Genomic DNA, 18,017 nt, shown 5'->3' on the forward strand with positions numbered 1-18,017 from the left:
CCCGCCCGCCCACCCGGGTCGCAGCAAGGCCGTGGTGTACGTGCAAAGCGCGCAGAGCGAGTGGCGCCCGCACGCCCTCGGCTCTCTTGAACAGGCTGGGCCGGGCGGCCGGGACGCAGAGGTGGCAGCGGCGCCGGTCTCGCTCGCCCAGGCCTACGCGCAATCCGAGCCAAGGTAGCCCTCGGTCGCCAGGCCGCGCTCTCTCAGCCAGCGGCGGCGGCGATGAGGCGCTGAGGCGGCGGCCGTCGGCGCTGCGCGGCCCGGACCTGAGGACTAGGAAGCGGCCCGGGCCGAAGCGCGGCGGGGGACGACGGCCGCCTCCCTGAGGCAAGGGCTGGGCGCGTGCATGGCGCAGTAGCAGCCGCGGCCGCTCACCTCCGCTCCCTAGCTCTGGGCGAGGCCGTCTGGCCGCTACCCGCTCCTGCTCGGCTGCCGCCGCCACCATGGCCAATGACAGCGGCGGGTCCCGCGGGCTGAGCCCGAGCGAGCGAGACCGGCAGTACTGCGAGCTCTGTGGGAAGATGGAGAACCTGCTGCGCTGCAGCCGCTGCCGCAGCTCCTTCTACTGCAGCAAGGAACACCAGCGCCAGGACTGGAAGAAGCACAAGCTCGTCTGCCAGGGCAGCGAGGGCGCCGCGGAGCCCCGAGGCGCCCACGGCCACGCCGCGGCTTCCCACCATCCCCATCTCAACTCCGCGCGGTCAGCCGCCGCCGCGCCGCCCAAGTCTGGCAGGGCCGGGGCCAAAGAGGGCAAGAAGGCAGCGCCGCGCCGGGACGCGACCGCCGCAGAGGCTCCAGGCCGGCCGGCCGCTGGGGACGCGACGGCGACCAAGGCAAAGCCGGAGCCCGCGGCCGCGTCCCCGTCTCACGCCGCCGCTGGCAGCCAGGGGCCGGCGGCGGCTGAGGCGGAGCCCGGGAAGGAGGAGTTGCTGGCCCGCTCGCAGCTGTACCAGGAGAAGTCCAACATGTACCCGCCGAGCAACACCCCCGGCGAGGGGCTGAGCCACGGCGGCGGCCTGCGGCCCAACGGGCAGACGAAGCCGCTGCCGGCGTTGAAGCTGGCGCTGGAGTACATCGTGCCGTGCATGAACAAGCACGGCATCTGTGTGGTGGACGACTTTCTGGGCAAGGAGACCGGCCAACAGATCGGCGAGGAGGTGCGGGCCCTGCACGACACGGGCAAGTTCACGGACGGGCAGCTGGTCAGCCAGAAGAGCGACTCGTCCAAGGACATCCGTGGAGATAAGATCACCTGGATCGAGGGCAAAGAGCCCGGCTGCGAAACCATTGGGCTGCTCATGAGCAGCATGGACGACCTGATCCGCCACTGTAACGGGAAGCTGGGCAACTACAAAATCAATGGCCGGACGAAAGTAAGTGTGTGCCTAGGGTTTGCGCTGGAGGTCCCTTACTCGGCGGGCGGCCGCCTGGGGTGAGGAGCAGCATTTCTCTTAATTTCTCTGTATAAAAGTAATTTCCTGCCTGTGTAGCTGGCTAATCCTCAGCACCCCATCAAGGAAAAGGATATAACCCATAGACAAGTGTTTCTCTAGTTAGCCCCTTTCTCTGTGTCCACTTTTTCCATTTATTGTCTGCTTATAAACTTCGCCGCCTGATTGCATGGTTTTCCCGTTAAACATAGGCACTACACTCTCCCTTTTCCTTTGCTATTTTTTTTTTCTTCCATTGCACTATTAGTCACAAATCAGACCTTATTGGATTTTTAGATACCCAATGGGGCGTATTAGAGTACTACCCAAAGCAAGTGCTGGTGCTGATCTGCCTTGTGTTTGCATAAGCTCTTAAATTCCCTATGGTGTTTGAACCATTCATCAGGTTCTTATTAACAGAGTCAAAGCTGTGTGTTTAGTTCAGAATCTGCGAACTGACCACGAAAAGGTAAATTTAAAATCAGCAGTTAGCCCAAAGTCTGCTTATATTCAGAAAGAGCTCGGCAGCGCCCCTCCCGCTTTTATGTATAGCTCTATCATTCTCCCGGTCCCTTTTTTGGTTGAAACCCACTACATAACCGGCAAAGAAGTATTTCCGTTTGTACATCACTCAGGGTAGGTGGGTTACATTTTTAGTATAGGTTTCCTTTATTTGTTTTGTTAATACATCCTTACGTTGAAAAAGAGCTGTTTTGTAGCTTCTTGGAAAAATACATGGAATTGGAGCAGGAGGGCTCATTTCAACATCTTAGATCTTTTTGTTTTCTCTTTACCATTGCAGTTTTCCCTAACATATTCAGTTCCTACCTAGTCTAGTCCTCCTTCCTCGCTCCCTCATTATGATAAACACTAGACTGCCTTCCTCCTTCATAGTCTCTCTCTTGCAGACCTTCTTCATTTTACTTCCCAGATCTTAATCTTTTCTTTGTACTCAGCTCCTCTGCGACCCACCCTGCTCCACCCTCCTCCACCATCAGTCTCTGCCCAGTTTTGTGAGTTTTGAGATAATGTCTTGAGAGATCATTGCACGTAGCTGTTTATAGACACACTCTGACTGTTCCTAGTAGTTCTTTTGTGTCAGACCATCTATTTTAACAGTCACTACGTGTGACTCCCAGACTGCCTGAAAGGCCGAGCATAGGCAATGAGGAAAGTGCTAAACATGAAAATTTTGTGGGGGAAAAATACAGTGTGAAGCTTATTTACATATTGCCATTTCAGCTCTGGATAAAGGCACTTGTCTTAATATCATGTAGTCTCAAATATATGAACAGTTGTTTAATATTAAGCTGGAAGAAAAAATGGGTCTGAATAAACTTCAGCCTTGCTGGTCTTTAATAAGATTTTCACTGATATTAAAAATACTTCGTAATGGATCAGATCTGAATATGGTCTTGAACCCTAGAGCAAGAAAGGAGATAGCTTGCGGGAATATTAATAAAGGGCTATGAAGACTGACCAAGGTTTATAGTTGGGACATAAGCTTAAGATGGAGCCATGAAGAAGATAATGTCCTAAATCTTCCTTGATCTTCTTTCCTTAGTTAATTTGGCTTTCCAAGATAAGCTGAGTACTTTTCTCTCTCTTGTCTTCCTGTTTCCACCTGTTCTTCTCAGGGAAGAGACAGCAGTCACCCTGGCTCTTAGAGTTATTGCTTCTCATGGGGAGACTGTTAGAAAATACCCATCTCCTTCTTCAAGAGTGCCAGTTGCTGAAGGGGAACAGTATTTGAGGTTTTTAATCACTTGACTACACATATCATTTGGTAAGCGGCTAGTTAAAGGAAGGATGAATTTTAAACTTTAGATTTTAGCTTATGCTCGCATCAATTTTAGGGATACAGTTTGTTGTAGGGGAAAACATCACAAAGTTTAGTAGAGCAAAGAGAAAGTTTTATTTGGCATGTATTCAAAAAGGCAAAGTGGGAAAAGGACAACCATGCTGCCAGAGCCATGTCTGCCCGAGTCCAAAGAAATAACACAGAACAGACAAAAGGGGGAAAATGGACAAGAATGCTGCCACAGCCCTGTCTGCCGGAGTCCAAAGACTATTACAGAGTCATCAGTACATATTAACATTACAAATGGGCAAAACCATTAAAAGCTTCACCTTTTCACAGATTGGCTAGAAACTGTGATCCTACATTTTGAATCATCTTTCTTAACAATCATTGGTACAGGTTTCAGTAACGATAGTCAGGAGGGTCTTCATTGGTCCAGCAAATTTCTATTTACTAAATGCTAATAGAAAAAGACAAGAGTGGAAAGTGTTGTTTTGTTTGATTGGCTTTATGTGAAAGTTTCCCTAAAAGATATTTTCCAGGATTATTTTAGCTATTGTCTTTACACCTCAGGGCCCAGTTGATGTGTCCTTGTGAGTCCACCTCCAGCTGGGTCACATTCTCTATGCTCAAGGAGAGGGAATAATAACTCCAATATTATTTCCTATATCAAATTTTAGAATGTGAGTGGTCTCAGGGAATTCCTTTCATTGTACTACTTGGCTGAATGAGTTTTTGGTAATCCCGTTTGATTGTGTAATTTAAATATTCTTAAAGAGACCAGGGAACTTGCTTTGGGAGAGTGGGAAGGCCATCAAAACACCTGCTGCCATATATTGAGCAACCATGGTGTGCTCACCACTGGATTAGCTTCAACACAGACGTGATCACGATAATCTTAATAATCCTATAAAGTAGGTAGTATTATTCCTAATTTACATTTGAGGAAATTTCAGCTTAGACTTGGCCAAGACCTACCCCTTATGTTAACCTAGCTGGGATTTAAACTTAGGTCATTTAGATAGATACCAAGCCCCATGTTTTTTCCTACTACGCTGCGTATAGGTAGGACATTAGATGAGAAGATGTAGATTACTTGGCATCCTATTGGAACTAAAATTTGGTACCCATATTTTGTATGTGAATAACATTATCATTGTATATGAATAATTGTCCTCTATGGTTGGGCTATATAAACTTTTCTATTAGGTAACTATACAGTGTTTATTTCAGGGGATGGTGGTGGTGGTAGGTGCCATCCAGTCAGTTCCAACTCATAGCGACCCTGTGTACACCAGAAGAAAAACACTGCCGAGTCCTGCACCATCCTCACAGTTGTTGCTATATGTTTAAGCCCATTGTTGACAGCCACTGTGTCAGTCCATCTCATTGAGGGTCTTCCTCTTTTTCGCTCTCCCTGTACCAAGCATCATGTCCTTCTCCAGGGACTAGTGCCTACTGATATGTCCAAAGTACGTGAGACAAAGTCTTGCCATCCTCACTTCTAAGGACCATTCTGGCTGTACTTCTTCCAAGACAGATTTTTCTTTCTTCTGGCAGTCCATGGTATATTCAGTATTATTCACCAACATGATTCAGAGTCATCAATTCTTCTTGTGTCTTCCTTATTCATCGTCCAGCTTTCACATGCATATAAGGTGATTGAAAATACCATGGCTTGGGTCAGGTGCACCTTTGTCCTTTAAGTGTCATCTTTGCTTTTCAACACTTGAAAGAGGTCTTTTGCAGCAGATTTGCCTAATGTAAATACATCGTTTGATTTCTTGACTGCTGCTTTCATGGGCATTGATTGTGGATCCAACTAAAATGAAATCCTTGAAAACTTCAATATTTTCTCCGTTGATCATGATGTTGCTTATTGGTCTAGTTGTGAGGATTTTTGTTTTCTTTATGTTGAGGTATAAGCCGTCCTGAAGGCTGTAAGTGCTTGAAGTTCTCTTCACTTTCAGCAAGCAAGGTTGTCATCTGCATATTGCAGGTTGTTAATTAGTCTTCCTCCAATCCTGATGCCATGTTCTTCTTCATATAGTCCATCTTCTTGGATTATTTGCTCAGCATACAGATTGAATAAGTTTGGTGAAAGGATCTAACCCTGACACACACCTTATATCAGGTTTTTGTTGTTTTTAGGTGCTGTCAAGTCAGTTCCGACTCATAGCAACCCTATAGGACAGAATAGAACTGCCCCATAGGGTTTCCAAGGCTGTAATCTTTACGGAAGCAGACTGCCACATCTTTGTTCTGTGGAGCGGCTGGTGGGTTCAAACTGCAGATCTTATGGTTAGAAGCTGAGGGCTTAACCACTGTGCCATCAGGGCCACTTTATTTTTGTCTGCCTGAATCATACTCATTTAAGTATAACTCTTAAGAAATAGTAGAATATGCATATTATGCGTGATTGCAGAGAAAATCTTACGTTAAAAATTTTATTATCCTTCACAACATTATAGTGATTTAAAAAGTTACTTGCCTGAAGTTAGGCACCAAAATCAGTTGCTGTGGAGTTGATTCTGACTCATGGCAACCCTGTGTGTGTCAGAGAACTATGCTCCAAAGAGTTTTCAATGGCTGATTTTTCAAAAGTAGATTGCCAGACCTTTCTTCTGAGGTGCCTCTCGGTAGATTCTAACCTCCAACCTTTCAGTTAGTAATGAGCACATTAACTGTTTGCACCATCCAGGGACTCCTTAAGGTGGGTAGTTGGTGTATTATCCTTGTGTATAGATTAGGAAGGAGTCCCTGGGTAGTGGTGTGTGGGCTCTAAGAAATCATAGATAACTTGACTTGAGGGTAGAGGAAGAAGGGGAACATAGAGGAGTAAGGATTATCGACAAATGTTGAACTCTTACCCTGTTGAAGTTTCTTAGCCACTCTGCAGGAAAGCAAATTGCCCGTTAAAAGTACTAGGATCATAATACATATTATTTTTGAAATTTAATCTGAAAGGTATTCTGTTCAGTTAAAATGTACATAAAGAAAGGAAGTAATAAAATAGGTTGAGACCAATAAACAGCAAATTATATTCCTAAGATTTTTTTGCTGCTATTGCAGTTAGTCAGCCCTGGCTGATTTTGACTTTTGGAGCAAAAAATGGGATGAAGAAAATTCGGTTGTTTTATCATCACTGCCATAGAGATATGCTGACAAAAGCTAAACAAAAATTCCCTCTAACTACATCTGCCACTTTCTTTATTCTTTTTGCATCCAAGATACACAAATTGAAGCATCTTGTTTAATGGGTATATCACAATTTAGGATCAAAGTCAGTTATTCTGTATGCCGGAAGGTTGAAAATACTGCAACTGCAGTAGTTCTGTCAGCTATAAAGGAGGTACATGTGGACTGAAAGGGTAGTCTTAATAGGTTGCGATGGAACCAACTTCAGTTTTGTGGGAAAACATTTTGTATAGTGAGTTAGTTTAATTCTAAAGGAATTTTATTTTAAATGTAAAGTTTTTTTTGCATATTTCAGATTTATAACTCTTAATTTATCTATTACCTAATAAGCCACAAAAATATCCTGCAAAGCCTTAGTCACAGTGGTGGAAGACAACTTAATGTAGAAGGATAATGACTTTGCTGCTGTTAGATATGAGTTGGATCCTGGTCTGCCACTGGTTCTGTGTCCTTGGACCAGTTGCTTAACCTTTCTGAGCCTCAGTTGCTTCATTGTAAAATGGTATTAAAGGATGCCTGTCTTTTCTATCCCCATGCTTGCTGTGAAAGCACTTTTTAAATTGTAAAGTGTTATGCAACAATGGCGTTACTATTACTCTCCTCGTTTTTTCAACTTTCTATTTTTCTGATTCCTTATGTGAGAGTTCTGTGCTTTCCCTGCCTTTTAGTCCATCTTATAAATTGGAAAAAAAAAAAAAAAAGAAAAACAAAACCCAAACCCATTGCCTTTGAGTCAACTCTGACTCATAGCAAAGACTTAGAATGATCACCTCTTTTTTGGTCTAACCACCACCACCACCCCTCCCCCAGCCCTCCCCATACACGTACATACATACTTTTTTTTTTTAACAGAGGAAATTAGTCCCAGGGAAGTTAAGTAATTTGTTTAAGGTCATAGAGCTGGTTAGTGACAAAACTGTCAAGACATTTAATTCGGCTCACCCCTGTGTGCAGTTTTATGCTGCATCTTGTAAAAATTACATATTCCTACTTAATTAATTTTGGTATATTTTATGCTATTTTTGAGGATATACATGAACATTTGTGACTTCCTTTTACTTTACTGTTTTACTCCCCTTGTGATTCTACACTTTGGCTTATCTGACATTCTAGTTTACGTTTTTCTCTTTGGATAATCCCTCCCTCCCTAATTTCTCTGGATGTTCTTTATTCACCTCCTTTTCTCTCCTCTCAAAGTCATTTTCCCTGAAGCAGGCTTACCCTCTCTTGTTTCTTTAGTAGGAACTGTCTTCTCCCTCTGTGTTTTTGATTTACATGTTTTTCTCTGTTTTCCTCCCTCTTTTTTCTGCCTTTTCCGGCTTGAAATCTTTGTTCCTCTTCTTCCGTGTTTTCTGAAGCCTGTGCTGTTCTGGTATGCCTTTGGATCGATGCTGCCAGCTTAGTAGTTGTTATTTAAGTTTTCACTTAGGCCTTTAAAGCTATACTGGTTGTTTCAGTCTCCCTTTCATTCTAGCTCATTCTTGGACAGTTTTCATATATACATTTTACTACTGTGCTTGCATTCTACCTCCTTTTCCACAATGCCATTGTTTCCACCCTTGAAAGATTATCCATCACTACAGACTGCATTCAGATAATTTATTGAGCCATGTTTATGTCTTTGTCTCTTATTCCAGCTAAAACCCTTCTGTTCTAAAAAACAAAATAAACAAAAAAACTGACGGTGAACCAAAATCTTCCCTCACCACAGTTTGCTTCACGCCTGTATTTCCTAGTCCAAAGTCTGAATTGTTCTGCCACTTTTATTGGAACATTTTATATTTCACAATTACATTTTTCCAGAACCAAGTCACAATTACTTTTATTTCTGAAGAGGATGGACAGTATCTATAGCCCCCTGTTTACTCATTGAAATCAACAGAAAATTTTCATGAGTTTGGTCTTCATTTTCCTTATTCAGTATCCCAGATCCAGTTCCTTTACCAAAACACCATGTATGTACCCTTGGTTTCTGCTTGTATTCTCTGAGTTCTGTTTTGATAACCTTTACATTCATTCGTTCATTTGACAAATGTTAAATGAGTACCTTCCATGTGCCAGGTACCGTTTTAGGAGCAAGGGATACTTGGGCAACAACAACAAAGAAAACTCCTGTTTTTATAGAGTTAAACTCTCCTTGGGGTAGGTGAGGAGTGGGGAGAGACAGTCAAACAAATACATAAGTAAATATATGTTAGGTGGTAAGATTAAGACAAAAATAAAGCAAGGTAAGATGACAGAGTAACCAGCGGATACTGTTTTATATGGGATTGATAAGAGGATAAGATGATATTTAATTAGAGACTTGAATGAAGTAAGGGGGTGTTACATGGATATGTGGAAGAAGAGCACTCCAAGTAGAGGTATTAAATAGCAAATATAAAGGCCGTAACATGGAATGTGCTTGGTGTCCTGACAGCTAGGAGACCACTGTGGTTATAGCCGAGTGAATGAGGGAGTGTGATAGGAGATGTGATTAGTGATGTAGTGGGATAGGACATGAGATCAGTTCATGTAAGGCTTTGCTTTAGAAGCCATGGCAAGAACTCTGGGTTTTATCCTGGGTGATATGTGAGGCCACTGGAGAGTTGGTTTTAAAAGATTACTGTGGCTGCTGTGCAGGAATAGACTATAGGGAAGTGAGGGTGGAAGCAGGAAAACCAGTTAGGAAATTCTTGCAGTAGACTAGGCACTAGATACTAGAGGCTTAAATTAGAGTAGTAGTTGTGGAGGTGGTAAGAATTAGTTGAACTCTGGATATATTTTGAAGGTAGAGTCAATGAGATATGCTAACGGGTTAGATGTGATGTATGAGAGAAAGGGAGGAGTCAAGAATGACCCCAAATGGTGCCTGGCTACTATTACTGAACATTTTGATCAAAGATTCTATAGACGAATCCTGATAAAAAGGGAAAATGCAGAACAGAATTTCATATCCTCATGAACTCCCTGGACAGAGTGGGAAAAAAAATGTAGAACAGAATTCAAATTCCCAAAAAAAGAGCAGGCTTACTGATCTGACAGAGACTGGAGAAGCTCCCGAAACCATTGTCCCGAACACTCTGCTAACCCAGAATTGAAACCATTCCCGAAATCCACTTTTCTGACAGAGATTAGACAGGCTTATAAAACAAAAAATAACACATGTGAGGAACCTGCTTCTTAGTTCAATCAAACATCCAGACCAAATGGGCAACTCTTGTCCAAAAGCAAGACGAGAAGGCAGGAAAGGATAGCAACTGGACAAATGGGCACAGGGAACCCTGGGTGGAAAGGGGGGTATGTGCTGTCACATTATGGGGATTGCAACCAATGTCACAAAACAATATGTGTATAAATTTTTGAATGAGAAATTAACTTAAGCTGTGAACTTTCACCTAAAGGATAATAATAAAAAAAATTCACATGGACTCTAGACTTTCTGGAGTCATGGAGGCTGGATGAACTTCTGAAGGTATTGCCCTGAGAAAATCTTTAAACCTTAAACTAAAAATACCTCCTGAAGTCTTCTTAAAACCAAACAATAGCTTAACTGGTAAAGAATGTCTGCCTGGAGCATTGTGCTCTTTTAAGATCTATCTTATATGGGGTCAAACTGACAACAGCAACTCAAAAGATTGGATAGGAAACTTTAGGGGGCAGTGAGTTTATGTTAATGGGGGAGGAACAGTTTGGAAAAGGAGGGCGAGAATGGTTGCACAGCCTGAGGAATGTAATCAGTGTCACTGAATTGTACACGTAGAAACTGTTGAATTGGTATATGTTTCGCTTTGTATATTGTCAACAACAACGAAGTTAAAAAAAAAAAAAGACCCGAAGATTTTTGTCTTGAACAATTAGAAGGATATAATTATTATCTTGTCCTAACTCTTCTGCTTTTTTCCTTGCCCCACTTTTTCAGAGTTTCTATTTATAGCAGATTACTGATGCTTATTTCCTAGCCAAAGCAACAGGAAAAAAAGTTCTATGCTCCACATTTCCACATTCTTTCAAATTGGCTGTTCTTGCTGCCACTACTCTTGACCTTAAAGCCACATCCTTTCTTCTCCTGGGCATTATGGCTTTTTTGCACAATATACTGTCATCAGCTCTACCACTGGGCTTCCTATAGGAATTACTGCAAGAACTCTTACAGTCCTTCTGTTGGTGTGGCCAACAAGTATGTCTGCTTTCTTGCCATTTAAGATGGCGTGTGGATATAAATTCATGTGAAAAGAAATGTTATCGTAAGTTGCTGTTGAGTTGATTCTGAAGTTGCAGATTCTGAAATTTAGGGAAACATTGGAGAAAATTGATCGTTCAGCATGAGGCAAGCATAGATTTATATTGAATGTCAAAATAATGTCAGAAATAAAACATCTTCACTTAAACACACTGCTGAAAATAAAACTACTACAGTAAATTGGGAAGTATGGAATGACCATAAACTATCAAAAATAGTTCCATTGACTTACGGAGACAAATGGCTATGGGATAGCTTCCTGAAGTAGTAAAGAAGGACAAAGTTAATTATAGTTTGTTGTTGTTAACTGCCATTGAGTTGACCCCCCGACTCATGGTGACCTGATGTATTACAAAGTAGAACTGCTCCGTAGGGTTTCTTGACTGCTCTTTAAGGAAACAGATTATCAGGCCTTTCTTCTGCGGTGCTGTTGGGTGGGTTTGAACCACCAACCTTTTGGTTAGCAGCCGATCACAAACCATTTGCACCAGCTAAGTTCCTAGAACTATAGTTTAGGGACCATATTTGATGGTCTGAGAAGATAGAGAAATATGAGCTCTTTATCCCTTTAAAGTAGAGCCTGACCCTGGAATTAAATGAAAATACCAGCTATAAAATGGCAACTGATAATATTAATTAGAATATAGTATCCAGGACTTTGAAGCATAGGAAGCCATGCTTTTGACTCCAGAGTGAGGGAGGGTCACAAAAGTATGGGTAGACATTCGGTTATTGTTTATGGGATGGTTTGAAAACATTAAAGCCTGAAAGGTCCAAATGTGAGCTGTGGAATCCAAGAACCTGTAAGCTTGTCTTAATTCAAACAGCCTCAATTTAATACTGATTTTTGAGTAATAAAGCTTGATAAGAAACATCAGGTTTAACCAGTATATAGGAAAGAACTAGTCAAGTTTAAGAAATTAAAAGATTGACCATTTAGCTGAACTTTTTTCATCAATATTGATGCTTTCAACTCTCATCTATAAATGGTGAACAGAAGCTCTGATTCTATAGTTTTGTCATACAAACCTTTATTGTAGCTCTAGAAATTTTTTTTTTTTTTGCTTTCTATTATAAGTCTTCTAACTTGTTAGCACTGCTCTGAAATCGTTGTCTTGAAAATTACTTTTTAATGATAAAGTTTAGCAAATTTTTTTCCCCTTAGACCCAGTCTTTCTGCTTCACTAGCACTATCAACCACCCTACCTCTAAAATCTTTGGCTACTTGTTTATTAGGCTGGATTCTAGCCTTAAAATTATTTTTCCCCATTGCATTTTTCAGAGTTTCCATTCTTTCCTCAGCTTCTGACTGTGTAAGGCTCAGTCCTCAGCTTTCTGCTCATTGCTGTCAGAAGACACATGCATGTTGGGAGAACTTGAAAAATCTCTATTTCTAGACTTTTTTTTTTTAAGTATACTTAAGATGAAGGTTTACAGAATAAACTAGTTTCTCATTAAGCAGTACACATATTGTTTTATGACATTGGTTAACAACCCCACGACATGTCAGCACTCTCCCTTCTCGACCTTGGGTTTCCTTTTACCGGCTTTCCTGTCCGCTCCTGCCTTCTAGTACTTGTCACTGGGATGTTGTGCCCCCTTAGTCTCATTTTTTTTTATGGGCCTATCTAATCTTTGTCTGAAGGGTGAACCTTGGGAGTGACTTCGTTATTGAGCTAAAAGGGTGTCCAGGGGCCATACTCTTAGAGTTTCTCCAGTTTCTGTCAGACCAGTAAGTCTTGTCTTTTTTCGTGCGTTAGAATTTTGTTCTACATTTTTCTCCAGCTCTGTCTGGGAACTTCTATTGTGATCCCTGTTAGAGCAGTCAGTGGTGGTAGCTGGGCACCATCTAGTTGTACTGGACACAGTCTGGTAGAGGCCATGGTAGTTGTGGTCTGCTAGTCCTCTGGACTAATCTTTCCCTTGTATCTTGTTTTCTTCATTCTCCCTTGCTCCCGACGGGGTGAGACCAGTGGAGTATTTTAGATAGCTGCTCACAGGCTTTTAAGACCCCAGATGCTACTCACCAAGGTAGATGTATTTCTAGACTTTTCTTCTCAGCTTGTATTAGGTATCTATTGCTATGTAATAAATTACCCGAAAACTTAGTGGCTTAAAACAGTACATACTTATCATCTCACAGTTTCTGTGGATCAGGAATCTGGGCACAGCCTACCTGGGTCCTCTGCTTCACTTTCTCTCACCAGGCTGCAGTCAAGGTGTTGGTCTCCTCCGAAGGCTTGGATTGGTAAAGATCTACTTCCAAACTCACTCAGTGGTTATTGGCAGCATTCAGTTCCTCACAGATTGTTGAACTGAGGGCCTTAATGCTTGCAGTGTGGATCTCTCCAGCATGACAGCTTGCTTCATGGAAGTGTGCAAGCCAGGAATGCCCTAGAGAGTCTATTAGCAAAACAAATCCCTTTTGTAACCTAATCGCAGAAGTGACATTCCATCATTTTTCCTGCATTCCTTTGGTTAGAAACAAGTCACCAGATTCAGCCCATACTCAAGGGGAAGGAATTACACAAGGGTGTGAATATCAGAAAATAAGGATCATTGAGGGCCATTTTAGAAGTTAGTCTATCACACAGCTCAAGTGCTACATTTTAATTTGTCTACTGGACACCTCCACTTCCTTATCTTGATGTATATTCACCCTGTCAACAACTACACTACAAAATAGACATTTCTGTGATGATGGAAATGTTCTGTATCTGCATTATCCAATACTGTAGCTCCTGGCCTCTTGTGGCTGTTGAGACTTTGAAATGTGTCTAGTGTGACTGAGGAACTGAATTTTTTTTATCTGAATTAATTTCAATTGAAATTTAAAGTCACACATGAGGAAGGGTGGCGATCACACACACATTCTCTGATAGCTCGGGTCTAGAATAGTGAATCCATAAAGATTTATTTTCTCTATTTTTTTTTCCCTACCCACCAGAAAAGACTTGCTTCTTTTACTGTCTCTCTTTCTTTAGTCATAGTCATTCTCCTAAACACTCACAGTAGACATCTGACTCCTTCATTGTTTTCATTTAGTTCTTAAGCTGGTTCTTTCTTTGTAGTTCTGCCGCTTAAATGTTGCTATTCTTTATGACCTGTGGTTTGTCTTCTCTTTTCTTTCTAGTCTGCACTTTTTTCTTCTTGGGTGATCTCTTGTACTAGTGGAAACACAGGTTCTTAAGTTCATTTGCCTGTTTTCATACCCTTGTTTTGCTACTTAATTGCTCCCTGATTTGGGGCAGATTTTCTAACAAAGCATCAGTTTCCTTGTCAGTATAATAGGAGTTAATAATGGTACCTAACTCAATAAAGTTTGTTTGAGGACAGATGACATAATACGTGAGAAGTAATTAGTGCTCAATAAGTATTAGCTGTAATTATAATAATAGTATTGGTAGAAGTAGTTGTAGTAGTAGTAGGTGCAACCATGACTTCAGTATTAGGATTTATTAATGATCCCTTGATCTGTCTCTTCCTGTGACACCCATAGAGGACTAATAGATATCTTCACCTGAATGATCTGGAATTATTGCAAACTCAGCATGATTAAGATGAAGCTTCCTTTGGGGAGGGAAGGATGAGGATTGGGAGCAGTGTCTGGTTGGGAGATGGGGGGACAGGTTTAAAATTAATGCTTCACCTGTCTGTGAACTCCATTTGTGTATTCAACAACTATTCACAGAATGTCTGATATATGCCAGGATCTATGCTAGGTATTGAGGATACTCCAGTGCCAACGTCAAAGTAATTCTCTCTGCCCTTCTGGAGTCTTATTATCCGAGGGGAAGACAACATTGAACCTGTAATTCCAAGTGTGATGAAAGTTTATGAGATATACAGATGTACAAATGTGATGAGATGTTTGTAAGAGGCTGTGGGAGCACATTACCTAACTCATTCAGCAGGCTAGGAAAGGTTCCTTGAAGAAGCAATCATTTAGGCTGAAGGGTGAGCTGGAGTAAGTCCATTGCTAGTCTCCAAGTCTGGAAAGAGCATGATGTTTTAGAGGAACATACTTTCCTTTATCATTATGTAAAAATCAGTATGTAAATTTTACTCATTTAAAAATTATTTCATGTATGTCTCATTTTTTATTGTGGTAAATATATACATGTAACAAAACATTTACCATTTCAACATTCTTCATATGTACAATTTGGTGTCAGTATGTTTATCATGTTGTTCAGCCATCACCACCATCTGTTTCCAAATTTTTCCATCACCCTTAACAGAAGCTTAGCGTCCTCTATATAGTGAGTCTCCCTTTCCCTCCTGTCTGCCCCTGGTAACCACTAATTAACTTTCATCTCTAAACATTTGCCTATTCTAGATAGTTCATATAATTCTAGATAGTGGGATCATATAATGTTTGTCTGTTTGTGGCTGACTTTATTCACTGAGCATAGTGTTTTCAAGTTGATTCATGTTGTAGCATGTATCAGGACTTCATTTGTCTTTATGGCTGAGTAATACTCCATTGTATGTGTGTAGCACTTTTATTTATCCATCTATTGGTGGACATTTAGGCAATTTCCACGTTTTGGCTATTGTAAATAGTGTTGCAGTGAGCACTGGTATACAAGTATCTGTTCGTGTTCCTGCTTTCAATTCTTTAAGGTATATACCTAGGAGTAGAATTGCTGGATCATATTGTAATCCTTTTAACTCTTTGAGGAACTGCCAAACTGTTTTCCATGTGGTTGTACCATTTTACACTCCCACCAGCAATGGATGAGGGTTCCAGTTTCTCCACATCCTGTTTTCCATTTTTCAATCATAGCCGTCTTAGAGGGTGTGAAGTGATATCTCATTGTGGTTTTGATGCGTGTTTCTCTAGTGGCTAAGGACGTTGAGCATCTGTTCATATGCTTGTTGGCCATTTGTATTTCTTTAGTGAAATGTCTGTTCAAGTCCTTTGCCCATTTTTTGATTGGGTTGTTTGTCTTATTATTGTTTCATGTTCCTCATTCCTATTTATACTTTTTTCTTAACCCATCTTCATCTCTGGCCTGGACTTTTTATTACAAAAGCCTCATTTTTTTTTTTTTCTCTCTCTCTTTGTATCTTTTCTTGCCAGTCCATTTTACCTATTGCCCCTGTTGTTATCTTTTTTTTTTCAATCGTGCTTTGGGTGAAAGTTTGCAGAGCAAATTAGTTTCTCAATCAAAAATTTATACGCAAATTGTTTCGTGACATTGATTGCAGTCCCCACAATGTGTCAGCACTCTCTTCTTTCCTTTTACACCCTGGTTTCCCTGTTCCCATTCATCCAGTTTTCCTGTCCCTTTCTGCCTTCTTGTTTTTGGGCAGGTGTTGCCCATTTGGTCTTGTAAACTTGATTGATCTAAGAAGCACATTCCTCGTGTGTAATCGTTTGTTTTATAGGCCTGTCTAATCTTTGGCTGAAAGGTAAACTTTGGGTGTGGCTTCGGTTCTGAGTTAGAAGGGTGTCCGGGGGCCATAGTCTCGGGGGTTCCTCTAGTCTCTCTTAGAGCAGTAAGTCTGGTCGTTTTGTGAATTTGGATTTTGTTCTACATTTTTCTCCCACTGTGTCCAGGACGCTCTATTGTGATCCCTGTTAGAGAAGCAGTTGGTGGTGTTAGCCAGGCACCATCTAGTTGTTCTGGGCTCAAGCTGGTGGAGCCTGTGGTTCATGTGGTCCATTAGTCCTTTGGACTAGTATTTTCCTTGTGTCTTTGGTTTTCTTCATCCTCCTTTGCTATGGATGGGATGGGACCAATAGATGTGTCTTAGAAGGCTGCTCGCAAGCTTTTAAGACCCCAGACGCTACTCACCAAAGTAGGATGTGGAACCTTTTCTTTATGATCTGTGTTATGCCAGTTGACCTGGGTGTCCCCCGAGACCATGGTCTCCAGTCCTCAGCCCAAGTAACTCAGTCCCTCAAGGTGTTTAGCTATATCTGGGAAGCTTCTATGACTGTGCCCACTTTGTGCTCTGTTATATATGTAAATATACATGCTGTGTACATACAAATATGTATGTAAAAATATCCATAGCCTAACCTATATATGTGCTTCAGTATACTCCTGTACGCTCTCCTTCCCCTATGCAGCATACGTATCTGCCTGTGTATCTGCTTATAAGTTATTATTTGTTTTTACTGTTGTCGAAGGGTTGTATATGTTATAATATTTACTGTGGTTGTCTCTGTTTTTTTTTTTTCCCCTTGTGTCCCTCTAAGTGTCTTCCTTTGCCTTGGTCAGGTTGTACTCACTTCCCCTGTATTGTATATTGTCTTTCCCTTCACCAAAGTTAACACTTGTTTACTATCTAGTTAGTGATTTCCCCTCTCCACCCTTCCCCTCCTTCGTAACCATCAAAGATTGTTGCTTTCTGTGTGTAAACCTTTTTTTGAGTTATATAACAGTGTTCTCATACAGTATTTGTCCTTTTGTGATTGACTTATTTCACTCAGCGTAATGCCCTCCAGATTCATCCTTGTTGTGAGATGTTTTGTGGATTCATCATTGTTCTTTATCATTGCATGGTATTCCGTTGTGTGTATGTACTATAATTTGTTTATGTGTTCATCTGTTGATGGGCACTTAGGTTGTTTCCATCTTTTTGCTATTGTGAATAATGCTTCAGTGAACATGGGTGTGTGTATGTCTGTTCATGTAACAGCTCTTATTTCTCTACGATATATTCCTAGAAGTGGGATTACTAGCTTATATGGCATTTCTATTTCTAGATTTTTAAGGAAGTACTATATTGTTTTCCATAGTGATTGTACCATTATACATTCCCACCAGCAGTGTTTGAGAGTTCCAGTATCCCCACAACCTTGCCAGCATTTACTGTTATCTGAATTTTTGATCAGTGCCATTCTTGCAAGAGTGAGATGCTATCTCATCATGGTTTTGATTTGCATCGCTCTAGTGGCTAATGATTGCTAGCGTCTTTTCATGTATTTGTTGGTCGCCTGAATGTCCTCTTTGGTGAAGTGTCTGTTCATGTCCTTTGCCCATTTTGTGATTGGGTTGCTTGTCTTTTTATTGTTGAGTTGTTAGAAGTTTTCTGTATATTTTAGAGATTAAACCGTTATCAGATATGTTGTTGCCAAAGATATTTTCCCAGTCTGGAGGCTCTCTTTTTACTTTTTTGGAAAAGTCTTTTGATGAGCATATATGTTTAATTCTTAGGAGGTCCCAGTTATCTAGTTTATCTTCCGGAGTGTTTGCATTTTTAGTCATGCTTGATACTCTATTTATGCCATAAGTTAGGGCCCCTAGTGTTGTCTCTGTGTTTTCTTTCATGAACTTTATAGTTCTAGCTTTTACATTTAGGTCTTTGATCCATTTTGAGTTAGTTTTTACATATGGGGTGAGGTATAGAT

General features: G+C 41.3%; 1 protein-coding gene across 2 annotated transcripts in view; it reads left to right on the top strand.

The window, feature by feature from the left end:
• Positions 1 to 80: 80 nt before the first annotated feature.
• EGLN1 (egl-9 family hypoxia inducible factor 1) overlaps positions 81 to 18,017 on the top strand; it is a 71,513-nt gene continuing 53,576 nt past the window's right edge. The window contains exon 1 of one of the 2 annotated variants that reach the window (XM_023728029.1): positions 81 to 1,373. In XM_023728029.1, coding sequence (XP_023583797.1) covers positions 444 to 1,373 — 930 coding nt within the window. In that variant the 5' untranslated portion in view covers positions 81 to 443. The remainder of the gene's footprint in view (positions 1,374 to 18,017) is intronic. The other variant, XM_004372812.3, reaches the window with a different exon arrangement.

This window comes from Trichechus manatus, unplaced genomic scaffold, assembly GCF_000243295.1.
Source record: "Trichechus manatus latirostris isolate Lorelei unplaced genomic scaffold, TriManLat1.0 scaffold00021, whole genome shotgun sequence".
Lineage (NCBI taxonomy): Eukaryota > Metazoa > Chordata > Mammalia > Sirenia > Trichechidae > Trichechus > Trichechus manatus.